Source organism: Protobothrops mucrosquamatus, unplaced genomic scaffold, assembly GCF_001527695.2.
Source record: "Protobothrops mucrosquamatus isolate PMUCROS unplaced genomic scaffold, P.Mucros_1.0 scaffold92, whole genome shotgun sequence".
Taxonomy (NCBI): domain Eukaryota; kingdom Metazoa; phylum Chordata; class Lepidosauria; order Squamata; family Viperidae; genus Protobothrops; species Protobothrops mucrosquamatus.
The window spans coordinates 865316-882809 of record NW_015386467.1 but is presented as its reverse complement, the minus strand read 5'-3'; the positions used below and the strand labels follow the sequence as shown (position 1 = coordinate 882809).

Sequence of the window (17494 nt, the reverse complement as noted above, 5' to 3'; positions counted from 1 at the left end):
GGTCCCCTGGCTTCAAGGGCAGTACTTTAACCAATACCATCAAACTAGCTTAATTTAAAAAGTCTTAATTTCAAATGGCGTGAGTGTGCAGGGATGGAACTTAAATTGTGATTGGATAATTCTTTTCCACAATCTGTTCTCTCTGCTGCTTTTGTTCTGCAAAGCAAAACAAAGAATATTAAGGAGCCCTGCATGTGTTCATTTTCCTGTGCCAGACCATTTATGACAGTCTTTATCATACTTGTGCTTCCTGGTTGTCATGGTTCAAAATTAGAGAGACTTCATTTAATATTTTAAAGGTAATAACTAAAGCAATTATTTACTAAAATAATTTCTCTGCCGTATTTATTGCCACAGAAACTTTAACATAGTTTACAATAAAATCTATCAATTACCAACTAAAATAATGAATGGTTTTATACATTGCAAATGATGAGAGTTGTAAAGGAGAATGCTCTTTGTGCAATAAATCCTCAGATGAATTAGTAACCAATGTTAATTGCAGTGACAGCTGCTGTCTGTTATAATTGGTGTGATGCTGTGTAAGATGTTGAAACTACAGTGCCACAGCAAGCGGAACTAGCTATTTCTCCTGACTTCCTCTTTTGAAAGAAAGGCCACTGAAGCAAAAATCACTACAGTTACGCAGCAATTAAATCCACTGAGAAATACAGTATTGTGAACTCATAATAATGGTCCAGAAGAATATATTGCTGTCATCCTTTGCAGAGACGCATGACTTCTATTGCTCTTTATAATAGATGATTCTTACTTTCCAACTAGGTACACGATTTCTACAACATGAAATCTAGTCTCAGACATGTCAGAAGTACCAGTTATTTGGACTTCAAAATGAAGCTTATTGGTAAGACAAGCTTAATCATTTTTTTCCTTGTAGAACAATCAAAATAAGTTACACGCAAAGGTACATTGAAGCAAACAACATCAATTTTTGTTTTATTTTAAAATCAGCCAAAATTCCAAAGTTATTTTAGTTCTCCATCAAATGTTCCATATTATTCTTTGGATGTTGCAAAAAAATAACCAAGTCATCTGCCAAAGCTCTTAGTTTATAAGTCTCTTTTGTAATGTTTACACCCCTAATTTTGTTGTCTTGACTAATGTCTCTACTCTAAAATTTAAATACGGTAAATAACAGTGGCAACAAAGGACAGCCTTGCCTTGTGCCTTTCTGAATTTCACATGGTTTGATCAATTCATTTTAAAATTCAAGGATTTTCGGCCCCAACAGTGACCTCTCCACTTGGCATTCATGCCTAACATGGAACTGAATTCACCACATAGTAACAAAGTCCTCCCCAGCCCGGACACCTTCCAGGTGTTGACTGGAGGATGCTCAGGCAGAATGAAATCTGATCTAAAGCCAAGTCTGGAAAGAGGCAAACAGTGCAAAAATAGCAACATCCTTTGTGTAGGTTAGTTCTACTGCATTACATAATATTTTAAGTTGGAAAACCACTTCTAAGATATTAGAGATTCTGAATGAGAGCTTTTGATTGAAATATAAAAAAAATTAAAATACTTAAATTGTAATAAAAATAAGAAAGTTCATGATCTTTGTGATAATGTCAGACTTGAAAAGTGACTAAGTGCTGTATCTCATGATCCTACCTTTCTCAGCTCCATGACCACAGTGAGGAAACACCACCTACTTTCAATTCGCTCTATGTTCACACATGGTCAGAAATATGAGCCCCTATCTACCCATTAAACATTTTCTATATCACCCACTCAATTACCGCCCAAAACACCAATCACATTTCCTCATCTGCTTATACATTTCACCATGCTGTGACTCACAAAGTAAATAGTCACCTATACACAAAGTCCTGATTTGGATCCAGACTCCTACCTCTTTGCTGTCCTGCTATCTTCACATTTATTTACAAAACAAATATAGATTAGAAATCATGTTGCAAATAACAAAGGTCAAGTCAACTTCGTACAATAGCTGCACACTTTCTCAAAGTTTCTTATCATCTTTAATCAGAAAATACAGTCAGTAATTCAGAGGCTATTTTTACACAATGCCAATCATGCCAGATTTAGTGTATCATGAGAACACTATCGGGTTCTACTGTATCATGAGAACTTGCCATACAGTTAGGAAGGAATAGTTTTAATAACAGCCGAGCATTTTTCTCTGAATTAAAATTCCATGTCATATGAATATCATATCTTTCACAAAACTGGGATAATTATCCTATTTTGACTACTCAATCCTCCAAGCTCTCCAGCAGTTACAAAAGCCATAATAGAACACATTGTCATAACCTTGGCAGACATTTAAACATACCTAACTAGCACTGATGGCCTGCAGATGCCAACTTAGCCATGATCTCTCAGCATACACAACCAATAATAACTCAAAATGAGGAAAAGAGCAGCTTCTCTCACCCAAACTCCAAAAGCATTCATTCACTTTCCCACATGCTCCCAAAGATAAATCTTAAAAAAAATCTTCAGATAGGGTTATTTGGGAGCACTTTCTGAATGTTTAGCATAGACTTTTGAGAATGCCTATGGTATCTGCTGCCTGTTTTCCAGGGTCTGCTAGAATCCTGGAGTGTGGCTTGGGTCATTTTAGTGTACTTTTCTTCTCTCCCTTTATTTCTGCCCTAGATTGCTTTACACTTCTGGGCACTTTTGGCTAGGGGCAACCATCTCCTTTGCAATGGCTTTTTGTCTTCTTTACTTTATTTGTCTTGCAATGGTCTGAATATGTGAAATAAGGGTGGGGCCTGAGTGCTGGTAAAGGTTTTGCTCAGGTCTACATGCCTTCCTAAAATCGCTCAATAATAAAATGTGGAAAAATGACTAAAATTTAGTCATTTAGAGTTATGGTTAGAGACGATTAGCTTGATAGAGCCACTTTTATTTGGACCAATAGACTCTGCCTGGTTAGAAAAATAACATAAGAAGCAAGACTTGTTTTCCTTCTCTTATTTGGCTATTCTTTTTTTTTTTTTGCCTTGAATATTGTTATTTGGATTGAGGACTTGTTTTTTGTGTTCTCTTTTTCATATTAGCTCAGGATATTTTCCCAAATCCAGGTGCTTTGTATTATTTTTTCAACTTCTCTAAATGTTTTACCTATTTTTTCCAGTTTTCTTTAAGATTGTGCTATTTCTGGCATGCTTGCTTTGTTCAGAATTCTGCTCATTTACCTTACAATGCTTTTAACTATCACCCCTTTTTGTTTTGTTGCCTAGTAATGCTTATAAATGCAACTAAAATCTAACCCTTAAATCAAATTCCTTTATATATTTTTCTTTCTTTGATACTATATGGAATCAGGATTAAAGAAGTATTAGCTAGTTTTAGGCTTTACTAGTGCAGGGTCTATAAAAGGAAACCTATATTCATTTTAAAAATGTGTATGCCACTCCTTGGAAAAAAGATTTATGCAGAATTCTCGAAGCCTTACTTAATCTAATCCAATTCTATAATTCTTATTGATTGAAATCCCAGATAGATGTGTTCATCATTACTAACCATAACTGTTCAATGTTCTGATATTCTGAGCCGATCTGCTAAATTTTATTCCTGTATGCTTATAGAGAGATGCTATACAGCTTTTCAATTAAATTTGGTTTAATTGTCATCCTCTGTAGGCTTTGCTTGAAGAATCAGTTTTTCTAGTTTCCAGAAATAAAAGATCTGATAAAATATAAGCTAAGAAAAGTATCATACAACTGTGAACAGTACCAGATGAAATCACTAAGCTCTAGGCCAAGATCACCATATAGATATGGTGAGCTAGTCTGTGCTTGCATCTCAAGATAATTTTATTTGCTGCTTAGCCAGAGCCTGATGGCACCCAATTTGTGTCCACAAATCATACTGAGCTTAGATGCAACCTTGCTTTAACAAACTTTGTGGTTTTAATAGTAGTACTGCTGAATTATCTCTACCCTTAAATGCTACATCCCTTTGCCAATGATATGAAACAATGCTTAAGCCCATCAAAGAGAGTGTTTCTTTCTCATGACCACAGCTTCCCCATGACGTATCAGTTTCAGTGGAATAACTGAACTGTGGGAGGATTACAGTGTGTGACAAAGGTATCATTTTCATATGAACTTGAACTGAAGTTATTCAATGGCTTTCTGATATGGCTAAATAAAGATAGAACTGATCAGATATTAAATTACTGTATTAAACTTTGACCTTTAAACCATATACATGGACCACCACACACACATTTCTCTTTTCGTTCTTGATTTTGCTGTTCACGGGTGCACAGGTGGGTGGCAAGGCACTCCGTGAGCACAGAGGGGCTGGGAGAAGATGCGCAAGGATATGTGGTGGCCAGTGAGGCATGACACATACACAAACTCAGGGGGGGCGGCTGGCTGGCAAGGTATGGGCTGTGTGCAGTGGGACTGGGGGAGAATGTAGGATGGTGGGTGAGTGATTGTGAGGTATAGACTGGGTGCAGCAGGGCTGGGTGTGTGTGTGAGGGTCTAACAAGTGTCTATTGAGGCATGGTGAGTCTGGCTGCTGTCGGGTGGGGAATGTGCACAAGGGTGCAAAAAGCCCCAGAGCTGCAGTGCAGCAAGAAACCCCAAATCCATGGTGTCACCCCACATGTAGCCTGGATGGTAAGCTCAGCAGAGGGAAGGCAAGGGAAAATGAAGATTATCTCGGGAGAGGAGGGGTGCAGGGTTGGCAGTTGTAAATGCAGACTGGGTCGAACTTTTATTACATGACTGCAGGGGTGCTGCAATGGTTGTAAGTTCAAGGACTGGTCACAAGTCTATTTATTTCAGCACCATCATAACTTCAAACAATCACTGAACAAATGGATGTTAAGAGAGAACTACCCACATATTACTAGATACTTAGAGCAGGGCTTTTCAACCTTTTCACCCATTGTACCACTTTTAGGATATGGCAATATCCGAGTACCACCAGTTGCCTAGCAAGGTGTCAAAAACTTGATGACAAAAAAAAGGAAAAAAGTGATGAAGTACAGGTAGTCCTCGACTTACAACAGTTCACTTAGTGACTGTTTGAAGTTACAATGGCACTGAAAAAGTGCCCCCAAGCCACAGCCGAGCAAGACACCTGCCTGCCCACCCAGCGGCGCTCTTCCTCCTGTCCGAGGTTTTCATTGTTGTGAGCATTTCTGTTGAGGATTGGCAGCGGGGATGGGGTGGGGGGGTGTTCGGTTTTTATTCCCCCCCATCTGCTGGGTGGTTGCAGCAGGTTTTGGTCACTTCACATGACCCTGGGACACTGTGACCGTCATAAATATGAATCAGTTGCCAAGCATCTGAATGTAAATCACAACACCCTGGAGATGCTGCAACATTCCAGGTGATCGGCGCTTCTTCTGGGCTCAGCAGAAGTGCCAGGATCAGTGCTGCTTTCCAGCTGATTGGTGCTTCTTCAGGGCTCAGCAGAAGCACCAGGATCAGCGCCGAGCTACAGCTGGAGCCTGGTGCTGATCCTGGCGCTTCCGCTGAGCCCTGACAGTCCTGAAGAAGCACCGATCAGCTGGAAAGCAGCACTGATCCTGGTGCTTCCGCTGAGCCCTGACAGCTCTGCAGCTCCAGCCATCTCTCACTCAGGCTTGTGCGATATTGCCACCGGTTCAGCTCATTTCCCTCCCCCACTACCACTTTTCTAGGATGGTCACGTACCACCTGCAAGGTGCCAATGTACCACAGGTGGTACCCGTACCACTGGTTGAAAAGCCCTGACTTAGAGAAATGACTTGCTATAAGGTATTTGTATATGATCCACTGTGACTTGCTGTAAAGATCTATATTTTCACACGGTGAGTTGCATGGTTCACAAAGACTTATGAGTATAGCAATAAGTAAAAATAAAATTTATTCCCCCTGGTTTATTATTTGAGTTACATGTGGCCAATAGTGTAATTCATTCTGACTTTCATTATAGTGTACATTTTTATGGGTAGACTTACTGTAAATACTTTACTGGGTAAAATTTCAAAAATGTTTGAAAAGCAAATGATTACGGAGTCTCAACAGTCATTAATGCAATTAATAATCAGTGGTTACTTACCATTGAATGGATTGATCTTCTTAGCAATTCGCGAAATGATAGATTCCTTGAGTTCTCTCTTTTTCACACATTGAATGCCCAGATTCTGAAAACTATAGCATATACATTTGAGAGTTAGATGCTTAAAATAAATATAACAATGATACAACTATAGGGACTCTACCATATTGGTAGCAAAATGAATCATTGTGGAATTTTAATTCTGACAAATACTTTATATTAAAAAGATTTTATGAGATCCTGCATAAAACTAAGATAGATGTCATGATAGTAATTTGCCTTTTATTACCCACTTTCAAACATTTAAATGCCACATGAAAAGAGACGCATAATTTTCCTTTTTAAATAAGTGACAAAGAATAAGAACCGAAGCAGCCATAACAACAGCTATACTAAATTATATCAAAAGTCCATCTAGTTAAGGATAGGAGAGTAAACATCTGTTTGGATAAAAATCAGCAAAGGCCTTCAAAAAGCATTTGAGATTAAAGTGTCTCACTCAAAATATTTATTTATATAGCTACCCATCACACAAGAAGTGATTCTGGGCAGTGTATAAAATAATAAACACGTCAAACATAGTCATATTAAACACACACAAGATTCAATCACCAAGGGAGCCACCTGAAAATCTCATTAGTCCCCTGAGCCCCCCATGTCTTGAGGAACTTCTGGAAAATAAGGAGGGAAGGAGCTGACTTCAGGGGGGGGGGGGTTAGGGTTAGGCATGCCTTGGATCTGATGGGACAGGCAGATGTGATCAGGAAGAGATGGTCCCTCAGATAATCCAGCCTCAAGCCATGAAGGGTTTTAAAGATCAAACTCAGCACCACAAATTAGCCTGATTCTCTGGAAGCATCAGATGGGCTGTGAAGAGGAACAAGCTCAGGTGTGTTGCATAAAATCAAATACCTATGTCTCCTTATGTCAGGGGTCTTCAAACTTGGCCCTGTTATGACTTGTGGACTTCAACTCCCAGAATTCCTCAGCCAGGCACGCTGGCTGAGGAATTCTGGGAGTTGAAGTCCACAAGTCATAAAAGGGCCAAGTTTGAAGCCCCCTGCCTTATGTGAACATTGGATTCTAATCCCCACCAGGCCCTTACAGTTCTTTAGAAAGAAAAACTTGAGAAATAAAATGAAACTGGCATTTGGCAGCATATCATCTACTTAATGAAAAGGCATGCTTTGCTTTTCTTTCATTCCACTGTTTTATTCAAAACCCAAATATTGACTTGTATATGTAGTTCTTGTTTAGTGACCACAAGTAGGACTAACAATTTGGTTGATAAGTGAAATTGTGACTGTGCTTATGATTGTACTTCATTCTTTTTTTTTTTTGCTTTACAGACCTGTGAAGGTCATAAATGTGAGGATTGGTTGTAAAGTTACTTTTTCATCACCGTTATAACTGTGAATGGTAACTAAACAAGACAGTTACTAAACAAGGACTACCTGTAATTTCTTCTGCTGCTTGGGATAGTAAAGGCTGAATTACCACTGCCATCATTCCAAGTTATTTGTATTTTCCCTCAGGGTCAATGAAATTTGTAAAGTAATTCCCACCATTCTATGTGGAAGAAAGCACAAAAGTATTGGTACACTGCAAACATCTCATTCAATTTCTGAATGCAATAAGTGAGGGGAAACAGATGTCTTCCATTCATAAAGCATCTGCTTCACTGATCCCTTTCCAGGACCACACCTTCTACGATATGACTATTGTACAGAAGGTAAAAGACAAGTTGCCAGCGGGAATGTGAAAAAATTCTGAATCATAATGCAGCAACTGACTGGGTTTGGGCATTCCCATAACTTAGCTTCCTGGGTGGAGTTATTTTACCTCATGACTACTACTGTCAGTTCTTTGGCTGGTGTTGGCCTGAGGTTATGACCATCACACCACCCCCATTGACATGTGATCACAATTTGGGTGCTTAGCAACCAGCTCACATTTATAACACTTGCAGTGTCTTGCGGTCATGTGAATCCAATTTGTAACCATTTGACTTCCAACAAGCAAAAATACTGTAAAATGCAGATTAGGAATGCAAGTCGAAATAAGCAAGAAAATGGTAAGAGAATATCAATCCACTCTAGATGAGTTCAAAACACTAGGACCAGATGGTTTACACCAGAAAGAATTGGCAGATGTGATCTAGAAACATTGAACCATATTTTTCAAGGTTCCTGGAGCACTGGGCAACTACCAGATGACTAGAAAAGGATTGATGTAGTTTCCATCTTCAAAAAAAGAAAAAAAATGGATCCAGGAAACTACAAACCTAGCAGCCTGACATTTAATACCTGGGAAGATTCTGGAAAAAGATAATCAAACAACAAATCTGTGAACACCTAAAGGCAAACAAAGTCATAACTAGAAGCCAAAATGGGTTTGTCAAAAACAGATCATGCCAGACAAATCTTATTGCAATCTTTGACAATGTGACAAAATTGGTGGACCAGAGAAATACTGTGGATATAATTTATTTTGGCTTCAGTAAGGCATTTGATAAAGAAGACCACAACCTACTAATTGATATGATAGAAAAATGTGGCTTAGACAGCATCACCATCAGATGGATTCATATCTGCCTGGCCAACCACATTCAATGTGTAGTTCTTAATGGAACTGCAGCTACATGGAGGGAACTATGCAGTGGGGTACCCCAAGGCTCTGTCTTAGGCCAAGTACTCTTCAATAACTTCATCAATGATTTAGATGAGGGGATAGATGGGGATCTCATCAAATTTGCAGATGGCACCAAGCTGCCAGGAATAGCCAACACTCCAGAAGATAGGCTCAAGATACAGAAGGATCTTGACAGACTTGAGCATTGGGCCCTATCTAACAAAATGAAATTCAGTGATGAGAAAAGTAAGGCTCTACATTTACCATGAAAAACCAATTGCACAGGTAACAGAATTTCATTTTTAAAGTGTGCCAGTGTGCCCACAGTAAAAAATGACAATAAAGGTTATCTATCTAAAATGGTACCTGGCTCAATAGTAGTAACTACAATTTAAAAGGACAATCATTTAAATATTAGCAAGCAGTTTGCTGCAGCTGCGAAAAAAGCCAACACAGCCTAGGCTGCATTAACTGAGGGATGGAATCAAGATCACATGAAATATTTTATAATGCCTTGGTAAGATCACACTTGGAATATTGCAGTTTTGGTCACCACAATATAAAAAAAATGTTGAGATTCTAGAAAGAGTACAGAGATGAGTAACAAAGATGAATAGGGGACTGGAGGCTAAAACATATGAAGAATGGTTGCAAGAATTGGGTATATCTAGTTTAATCAAAGGAAGGACTAGGGGTGACATGATAACTGTTCCAATATCTAAGAGACTCTCACAAAAAAGGGGGTCAACTTATTCTCCAAAGCACCAGAAGGCAGACAAAAAAGCAATGGATGGAAACTAATCAAGTAGAGAACCAGCCTAGAACTAACGAGAAATTTCCTGACAGTTAGCAATAGCACTTAGACTTATATACTACATCATAGTGCTTCACAGCCGTCTCTAAGCCGTTTACTGAATCAGCATATTGCCCCCAACAATCTGGGTCCTCATTTTACTGACCTTGGAATCTTGAGCCATTCAGAATCGAACTCCTTGAATAAGCAGTGTGTTAGCCTGCAGTACTGCATTCTAACCACTGCGCCACCATGGCTAGAACAATTAATCAGTGGAATGACTTGCCTCCAGAAGTTGTGGGCGCTCAACACTGGAGGTTTTTAAGAAGAAATTGGACAACTATTTGTCTGAAATGTATATGGTTTCCTGTTTGAGCAGGAGATTGGACTAGAAGATCTCCTAGGTCCTTTTCAACTCTGTTTTTCCGTTCATCTGGGAAGCCAGATTTGCTTAATAGCCACATAATTCACTTAATGGCCATATGATTTGCTTAATGATCACAATAAAAATAGTTGTAAAATTGGTCCAGTATATTTAGCAACTGCACTGCTTAGCAACCGAAATTCTGGTCCCAGTTGTCATAGGTTGAGGACTACCTGTAGAACTGGTCTGAACATCATGGAAATTTTTAATTCAACAGGACTAATGGGTCCCAGATTTTTTTATGTATTATTTAAATTAGCAGATTTTAGGTTGTGGTATAATAAACTGTTTGGGCTAACCTGAGAATACAAATAGACAAACAAATAAATACAATGAGAGTTTTAGTAGTATACACTGAAAAAGATACTTTTTGGGGATCCTTGAGGCAGATTAATATATAATCTAAATAGACTGGATGCTGGTTTGAAAATAGAGATGTCAAGTGTTTAAAGACAGCTGTATTTAATTAGCATGTGTACTTGATTCAATTAATTGACCAATTAAATATTAAATATTAACATATTGTCATCATCTGAAAACAATATTTTCAAGCACCACAAAATATATATTTTGCCAATATCAAACAAACAAAACAAACAAATGGATCATCAAATGAATTAACCTAGATTTCTCACTTGAGATACAATATGCAGACTCAAATTATCCTACTTGTGGTACATAATGCAAAGATGTAGCTATCTGAATAAATCTATAATGTTGGAAAAAGTGAAAGGAAACAGCCATAACGGTGGAAGACTTTAAGGAACAGGTTAGGAACAGATCCTCCTGGAGAAAATCTATGTGGTCAATAAAATTCGATACTGACATAATCAACCAAAACTGTACTAAACAAGAGCTTACTTATTCAGAGACAATGCTATATTTCACATTTCTCTTTTCTATCTTAGTAACATTGCAGAATAGCCTCTTTAAAAAAACACCCTTCAATTACACACTTATATATTTAAATTGTTTTTGAATTAGATGATTCATCTTCTGATTAAAGAGAAAGAGGCTACATTATTATACATATCTGCCTGGGAGTAAATTCCAGGAACATTACTGAGTGCATACAGGTAGAAGTAAGTGGTAAAATTTACCAAAAGCCAGAGATTTGGCTGATTGAGACTGAATTCAATATTTCATTGTCTGAATATGCAGTGAGCAAAACAGGTTTTTAATAGATATGTAGAGGATTACACCATAAAGTTCTTCAATCCCTAAAATCTGTATTTCGCGCATATTTGTTTAGGAGGAAGTCCCCTATAATTTGATGAAACGTCTTTTCTAAAATAAGCATCAATAGGATTGCAGTTCTGGATTTTAGATACCTCCTCTCATTTTAAGAGGAAAAAGGAACATTATCATAGTAGGTCTAGAGAGGTATGATATTGTATATATTTCCACAGAGAGAAGTATATTTCTCCTCTAAGTTTCTAACAAAGAGTGTAGCTGTTCATTTATCACCAGGTATCCCTGATTTTTTTAAAAAAAAACCTCACCAAGAATTAGTTCAAATTTGGTTTTTTTCTGGCAGAAGGGGAGGAGCGATTTTGAATCATGTGGTCATGGGAAAAGGTTATAATGCTTGAACAATGGGAAAATATGTGGAATAAAGGATTTAAATTTACATTAAATTATAATATAAAAGAAAACTTTTACAAGATGATGTACCATTGGTACTTAACATCAGACAAGTTATCAAAAATGTATAAAGGTATTTCAAATGAATGTTGGAAATGTAAAGGTAAAGAGGGGACTTTTTACCATTTATGGTGGACGTGTGATAAAGCAAGAAAATATTGGAGTAGGATTCATATGTTAATACAGAAAATTCTTAAAGTAAATATAGAAAGAAAACCAGAGACTTTTCTCTTGGGGCTAATGGACAAAGACCTGGAAAAAAATATGGAACTTTGATGTTATATATGTTGACAGCAGCAAGATTACTCTACGCTCAGAAATAGAAGACTACATTTATTCCTACAATGGAGGAATGATTACAAAAACTGATGGAACTAACAGAGATGGCTAAACTGACTGTACTGATTAAAGAAAAAAATACGAATACTTTTATTGCTACGTGGAAACAGCTTCTAGACTTTGTGTTTGAGGTGGCAAAAAATGAAATTTTGTTTTTGGGTTTTAGCAATTAGACAGACTTGATGTTATTAAAATGGCTTGTTTATATTATTTTGTATAAGTAAAAAGTTGAGTTTTGAAGCTGATACTCTGTTACATCAAAGGAAGTCAGAAGTCAATGCATTTTTCTCTTTTTTTCTCCCTTACCTCACTTCTCTATTCCCTTTTCCCTTCCCCATATTTTCCGCTATTTACTTTTGTATTTCCATTGTATCGTATATTATAAACTAATAAAACATTAGAAAACATGAGAAAAAGTTACTATGGCCAGGCCACTTGTCTGTTGAGATTCTGAATAGTAGCAACAATAGCATCAGCTTCCTAATTTGCATGTAATGGTATCAGGTCACAAGGCAGCTTTAAGGGACTCTCCCCACCTACTCCAGCTAGCTGATTCTTTCCCACATGGAAAACCCATGACATCACTTCAGCCCAGGGAAGATGCAAAATAGGAATTAATACCAGATAATTGCTATATGAGAAATTAGAATAGATTACAGAAGAGCCAAAGCCTTGCACACTGGCTCCCCAAGTGCTAATATTCCTGAGGATTGGTAAATGCTCTGGAGATACAGCAAAAGAAGTCCCTCAGAGCAAATGATTTATAAATATCTGACTGATTAATCTACCAGAAGAGATAAGTGTGCAATCTTTCCCATACTACAAATCTACATTTGTATACTCAGAAACAAATCCCAGATTGTTCAATTCTAGCAGTGTGATTTCAATTCTGCCTTAGTGTTCCACAACTTTCCACAACTTTTCTTTCATCCCATGTACATTTGTACACAAAGAAAAAAAGTAAACAACCACTAATGATGTTTGTGATATCTCTGAGCAAAACTTTTTTATTAATAACACACTTGAGTAAATATTTAGAACAGCAGTCATTGGCAATGAAGTCATCTGTGATACTGTTTGCAAGTGAAAAATTCCCAATCTCAGTTAAACCTTTTGGTTCAACCAGCTTTTCTTTTAAATGACAGCAGTTTCACAGTATAATTTTTCTCTGAACTACTTTGTGTTGAATAATGTTGACTTTCAGAAAGCAGCTGAATGCGGAAGAAGGCTATTTCATAGAAACTGTGGAAGTACAGTAATAAATTTATCATCTTTTTTGGCAAGGAGAGACTTAGTGAATCACAGAAAGGTAGGGAGCACCGGGCCACCACAAATACAGTTAAGTCTTCAAATACAGGTCAGTTATATCTGAAAATTATGCAGGAGTGTAAGGATGTCCTTTGGGGGCTTTTTTGTGATCTTTGAAAAGACATGGGTGACATGTGTAGTGCCAAAAGACTAGAGAAAGAAAAAAAGACTAAAAAAGAAGAGCCAAGAAACTAGAGACAGGTGATTTTCATATTAATGCTTGGCAAAACTCTGTAAATGACCATTAAACTGACAGTTTGTAAACATGTAGAAAAGAACCATTGTTTGGCAGGAGCCAGCATAGGTTTATGAAGAACAAACCTATCTGATTTCCTTTTCTTGATAGATGACTACAGAAATATGGTGGACACAATGTACTTCAAACTTAGCTTCAGCAAAATCCTCCATTAAATTCTGGATTACCCTAACATTAACAGTATAAAGACCTGGTTGACCAACGATATCTAATAAATGTATGCCAATGATTCTGTGTCAAGATAGAAGGCAATAACAAATGCCATACCACTCGGCTGCATTCTACACGGAAGGCCCTGCATTGTTCATATTTATCAGTGCCTTGGATGAGGGGTTTAAAAACACAATGATCAAGTTTGCCAACAGTACAAAGGCAGGAGGAAAAGTCAGCACCTTAGAAAAAGTATTAATATTCAGGAGGATTATGATGAGTTGAAAAAATGAGTAGAAACCAACAAGATTTCAACAGGAAGAAATACAAAGTCCTTCATTTGGATAAGAAAATCTAAGATATGAGTAAACAATCTTACGGAGCAACTATATACAGTATGACAGAAAGTTCTGAGTAGTTTGGTGGATCAAAAGGAAGATATGAACAATGTGATCCACTGTGAAAAAATGAATGCAATTCAAGATAACATGAACAGAAGTACAGAGGTCAGGATGAAGAGTCATTATTTATAATTGGCATTGGTCAGACCAACTTACAATATTGTATCCAGTACTGGGCTTCAGACCTTTACAAAGGGCACTGGCAAACTAGAACATGTCCAAAGGATAGCAACCAAGATAATAAGAGGCCTAGAGTTAAAAAAAACTCATGAGGAATAGTTGGAGGCACTGGATATGTTTAGCTTAAAGAAGACCATAGGGAGCTATGACAGCTGCTTTCAAGTATCTGAAGGGCTAACAAACAGGAGATAAGAAAGAGTGGGTTTAAATGTGAAGAAAGCAGATTTCATTTGGGCATTAGAAATAATTTTCTAATGAGAAACTGTTCAACAGTGGAACGTATTGCCTCAGAAGATGATAGAATTGCCTTTGCTATAAGTATTTAAACATGGATAGCCATCAAGTAGAAACAATGTATTTGTGGGTTGCAGTACTGCCAGGAGTTAAACTAAATAATCTCCAAGATCTCTTCTAATCCTTCCAATCTATTATTAATCCTTCAGTTTTTGAGGAATAAGCTTTCTTCACTGTTTTCTTTTCCTATTATGAGGAAAAACTTCAAAAGTTGCTGTTTCAGATGCATTCGGCAACCTGGGTTGATGCTTAGAATATACCTTCCTTTCTATATTTCTCTACTGGGGAGGGGCAGGAGGAAGTGAAATAGAAGCCTTTTGCTCCCTGGCCACCAAGGAAGTACAGCAGTCTTCAAATATCTTGCTCCCCCCCCCCCCCCCGCAGTATGAGTATGTTGAGGCTACAGGTATCCTTCTCATTAAGCATAAAGGAACATAAAGAAGATTGTAAAGGAGCAACACAAGGAGGGAAGGCCACCAATCAAGTGGGAATGTACATCAGCTGGGGTGATCTCAAGGCTGGGTGCTTCTTACACTTGACTTCGGGCAACAATATTGCAAAAGGTTTTCCTCTGGAATAAATTTAATTTTTTAAAAAACTGATTGTAATTGGGGACTTTAGTCTACTTTAGTATACCACTTTTAAAACAACAACAACAACTCTGTGGTTTAAATATCTTGAGAAAATACTACCGGTATATCATATATAAATATCATAAGAAAATGCACAGAAATGAAAAAAAAACCCCAGATCTTTCAGGCAGGATATTTCAGCCTTTGCATATAAGTACAACAAAATTGTAAAAAGCCTCAAGACACAGACATACTTTAAGTCTGCCAAACTTTGGGATGTTTGTTAATTTTCTCCATCTGGAGAAATAGAAGGTAATAGTAATTAAATAAGTATCTATTAAGAAATCAAGGAAAGAAAAGGGCTGCAATACTTCAACTAGTATTCAGTTCCCCATGGATATCCTTACTTAAAACAGGGCTACAAAAAGTGTGTTTCACCAGCATTCTTTCTGCAATCCTCAGAACTGTGGAATAAAAGTTTTGCACATTTTAAAACATTTTTTGACTTTTTGGAGTGAGTTAAGAAACATTATGGGGCTTTCCTATACCTTGGAGAAAGTTGAAGTTTGTATCTCACCTTCCAGATGGGTATTGATCTTGCCTATTGTTATGGAACCACTCAATATAACATGTAAGAACTTACAACAATTCTCAAACTGAAAAAAAATGTTAGTTCTGTTTCATATAACAACACCCACTTACTTACCTCAAAACTCTACGCTCTGGCCCAAATTCAGCTTCATAGTAACCATTTTCACAATCCTTTCCAACCAACTGGTGAGGATGCGGCCTATAGGGTTCATTCTTAGTTACCAATGTTATTCTGATTTTTACTTTCCCAAAGTAGTTCAGGATCTAAAAAGAAATGAAACACAAAGCATAAGTAGAGTGATATAATTAAGCTCATAGGATGAAAGGTTATAAATCTCAAACTTTCTCAGAATCCTTCTGGGTCTACAGACCCAAGCTTTGCATCTGCTGAGTTAATTCTTGTTGCCACCATCTTATAATATTCTTGCTAATGATGGTTTACAAGAAGGACAATGCTTCCATAGTTTATATGCTTTGCTACCAGGTATAAAAGATAAAAAATTGAAATAAATTCTAGAACATCAAGCCCTGACTTTATAACTTTGAATGATATGCATTCAGAAATAAGTCCCATTCTTTGTGGGGAGTTAGATCACTCAATTTCACAAAAGAGAAAGAAAATCAAACTTTAGCTTAAAATGAAAAGAGATAATGTAACAATTCATTTTTCACAATGTTTCACAATGGCGGAACATAAAAACATTAAGGCTTCCCAAATCACAGAAGTAGAAGTAATTCCAATAGAAAACTATATAGGAAAAAAATAATATTCTGGACAGATTTCAAAATTATGTCAATCTGCTTTTACTTAGAAGTAAATATTTGATGTAAACAAATATCAGTGTGCATAAAGCATACAGGGACTATGCTTGTGGAGAGACAGTAATGACTAAGAGAAAATACGATAGGAGTTTGCAAATATATGAAGAGGTGTCATATACAGTGTAAACTCAGAATGCAAGACATAATATAATGGCTTTAAGTTAAGGAAAGCAAAAGTACTGAATGGTAATACAATTACCAAGTGAAATAATGAGCTCCCTTTATCTGGATGTGCTCAAATGAAACACTTTGATCAGGAATCTTGCATTGACCAAGAGATACAGTCACATTTAATACTTTAATGACCTGTTTCAATTCTACGATTCTAAGATCTTCCATATTTTCCAAAATCTTACAACCTTTTAATTTCAATGTTGAGCCAAACAATGTAGTTTGCTTAATTTCATTTTAATCAGTCCTTTTGTTTTACAATAAGGTGTTCTGTGTAAACCTAGGGTGCTTTATTCAGTAAACTATATTTTAGTGTGAGATGTGATTCCTATCTTATTTCATCAATTAATTTACCACATAACCCACACACAGAAGATAGTCCCATTTAAATTAGCGGACCTTACAGTACTCACAGGCAAGTGGACAAAGAATTAGGGCCTGAAGATATAACCCTATGCTCACATATCTGAGAATAAAGTTTATTGAACTGCATGAGGATATTTTTCTCAGTAAAAACTTATCAAGGAAGCACCAAGCTTATTAACAGAATACATGTTTTAATGCAGGAAAGTCTTGGCTTCAATCTCTGATGGCTTTAGTAGAAAGAAACTGAACCAATAGGTAGATGTTATTTCTCTGACTTTTCTCTGCCTGAAACCCTTAAGACAGGGGTCCCCAAATCCCGGTCCGTGAACCAGCACCGGGCCACGACATGCCAGAAATCGGTCCGCGCAAACAAGCAAAGCCCCATCCTTAGGATGCAGGCAATACATGAAACCACGCCCCCTCCGGTCCACAGAAAAACCTCTCTCCACAGAACTGGTCCCTGGTGCTCAAAAGGTTGGGGACCTCTGCCTTAAG

General features: G+C 37.2%; 1 protein-coding gene across 1 annotated transcript in view; it reads right to left on the bottom strand.

Moving 5' to 3' along the window:
* The window catches only part of REL (REL proto-oncogene, NF-kB subunit), a 44489-nt gene that overhangs the window by 14899 nt on the left and 12096 nt on the right, over positions 1–17494 (bottom strand). The window contains exons 3-4 of the mRNA XM_015812513.1: positions 15756–15904; positions 6058–6149 (exon numbers count right to left, since the gene is read on the bottom strand). Of these exons, the coding sequence (XP_015667999.1) occupies positions 6058–6149; positions 15756–15904 (241 nt within the window). The remainder of the gene's footprint in view (positions 1–6057; positions 6150–15755; positions 15905–17494) is intronic.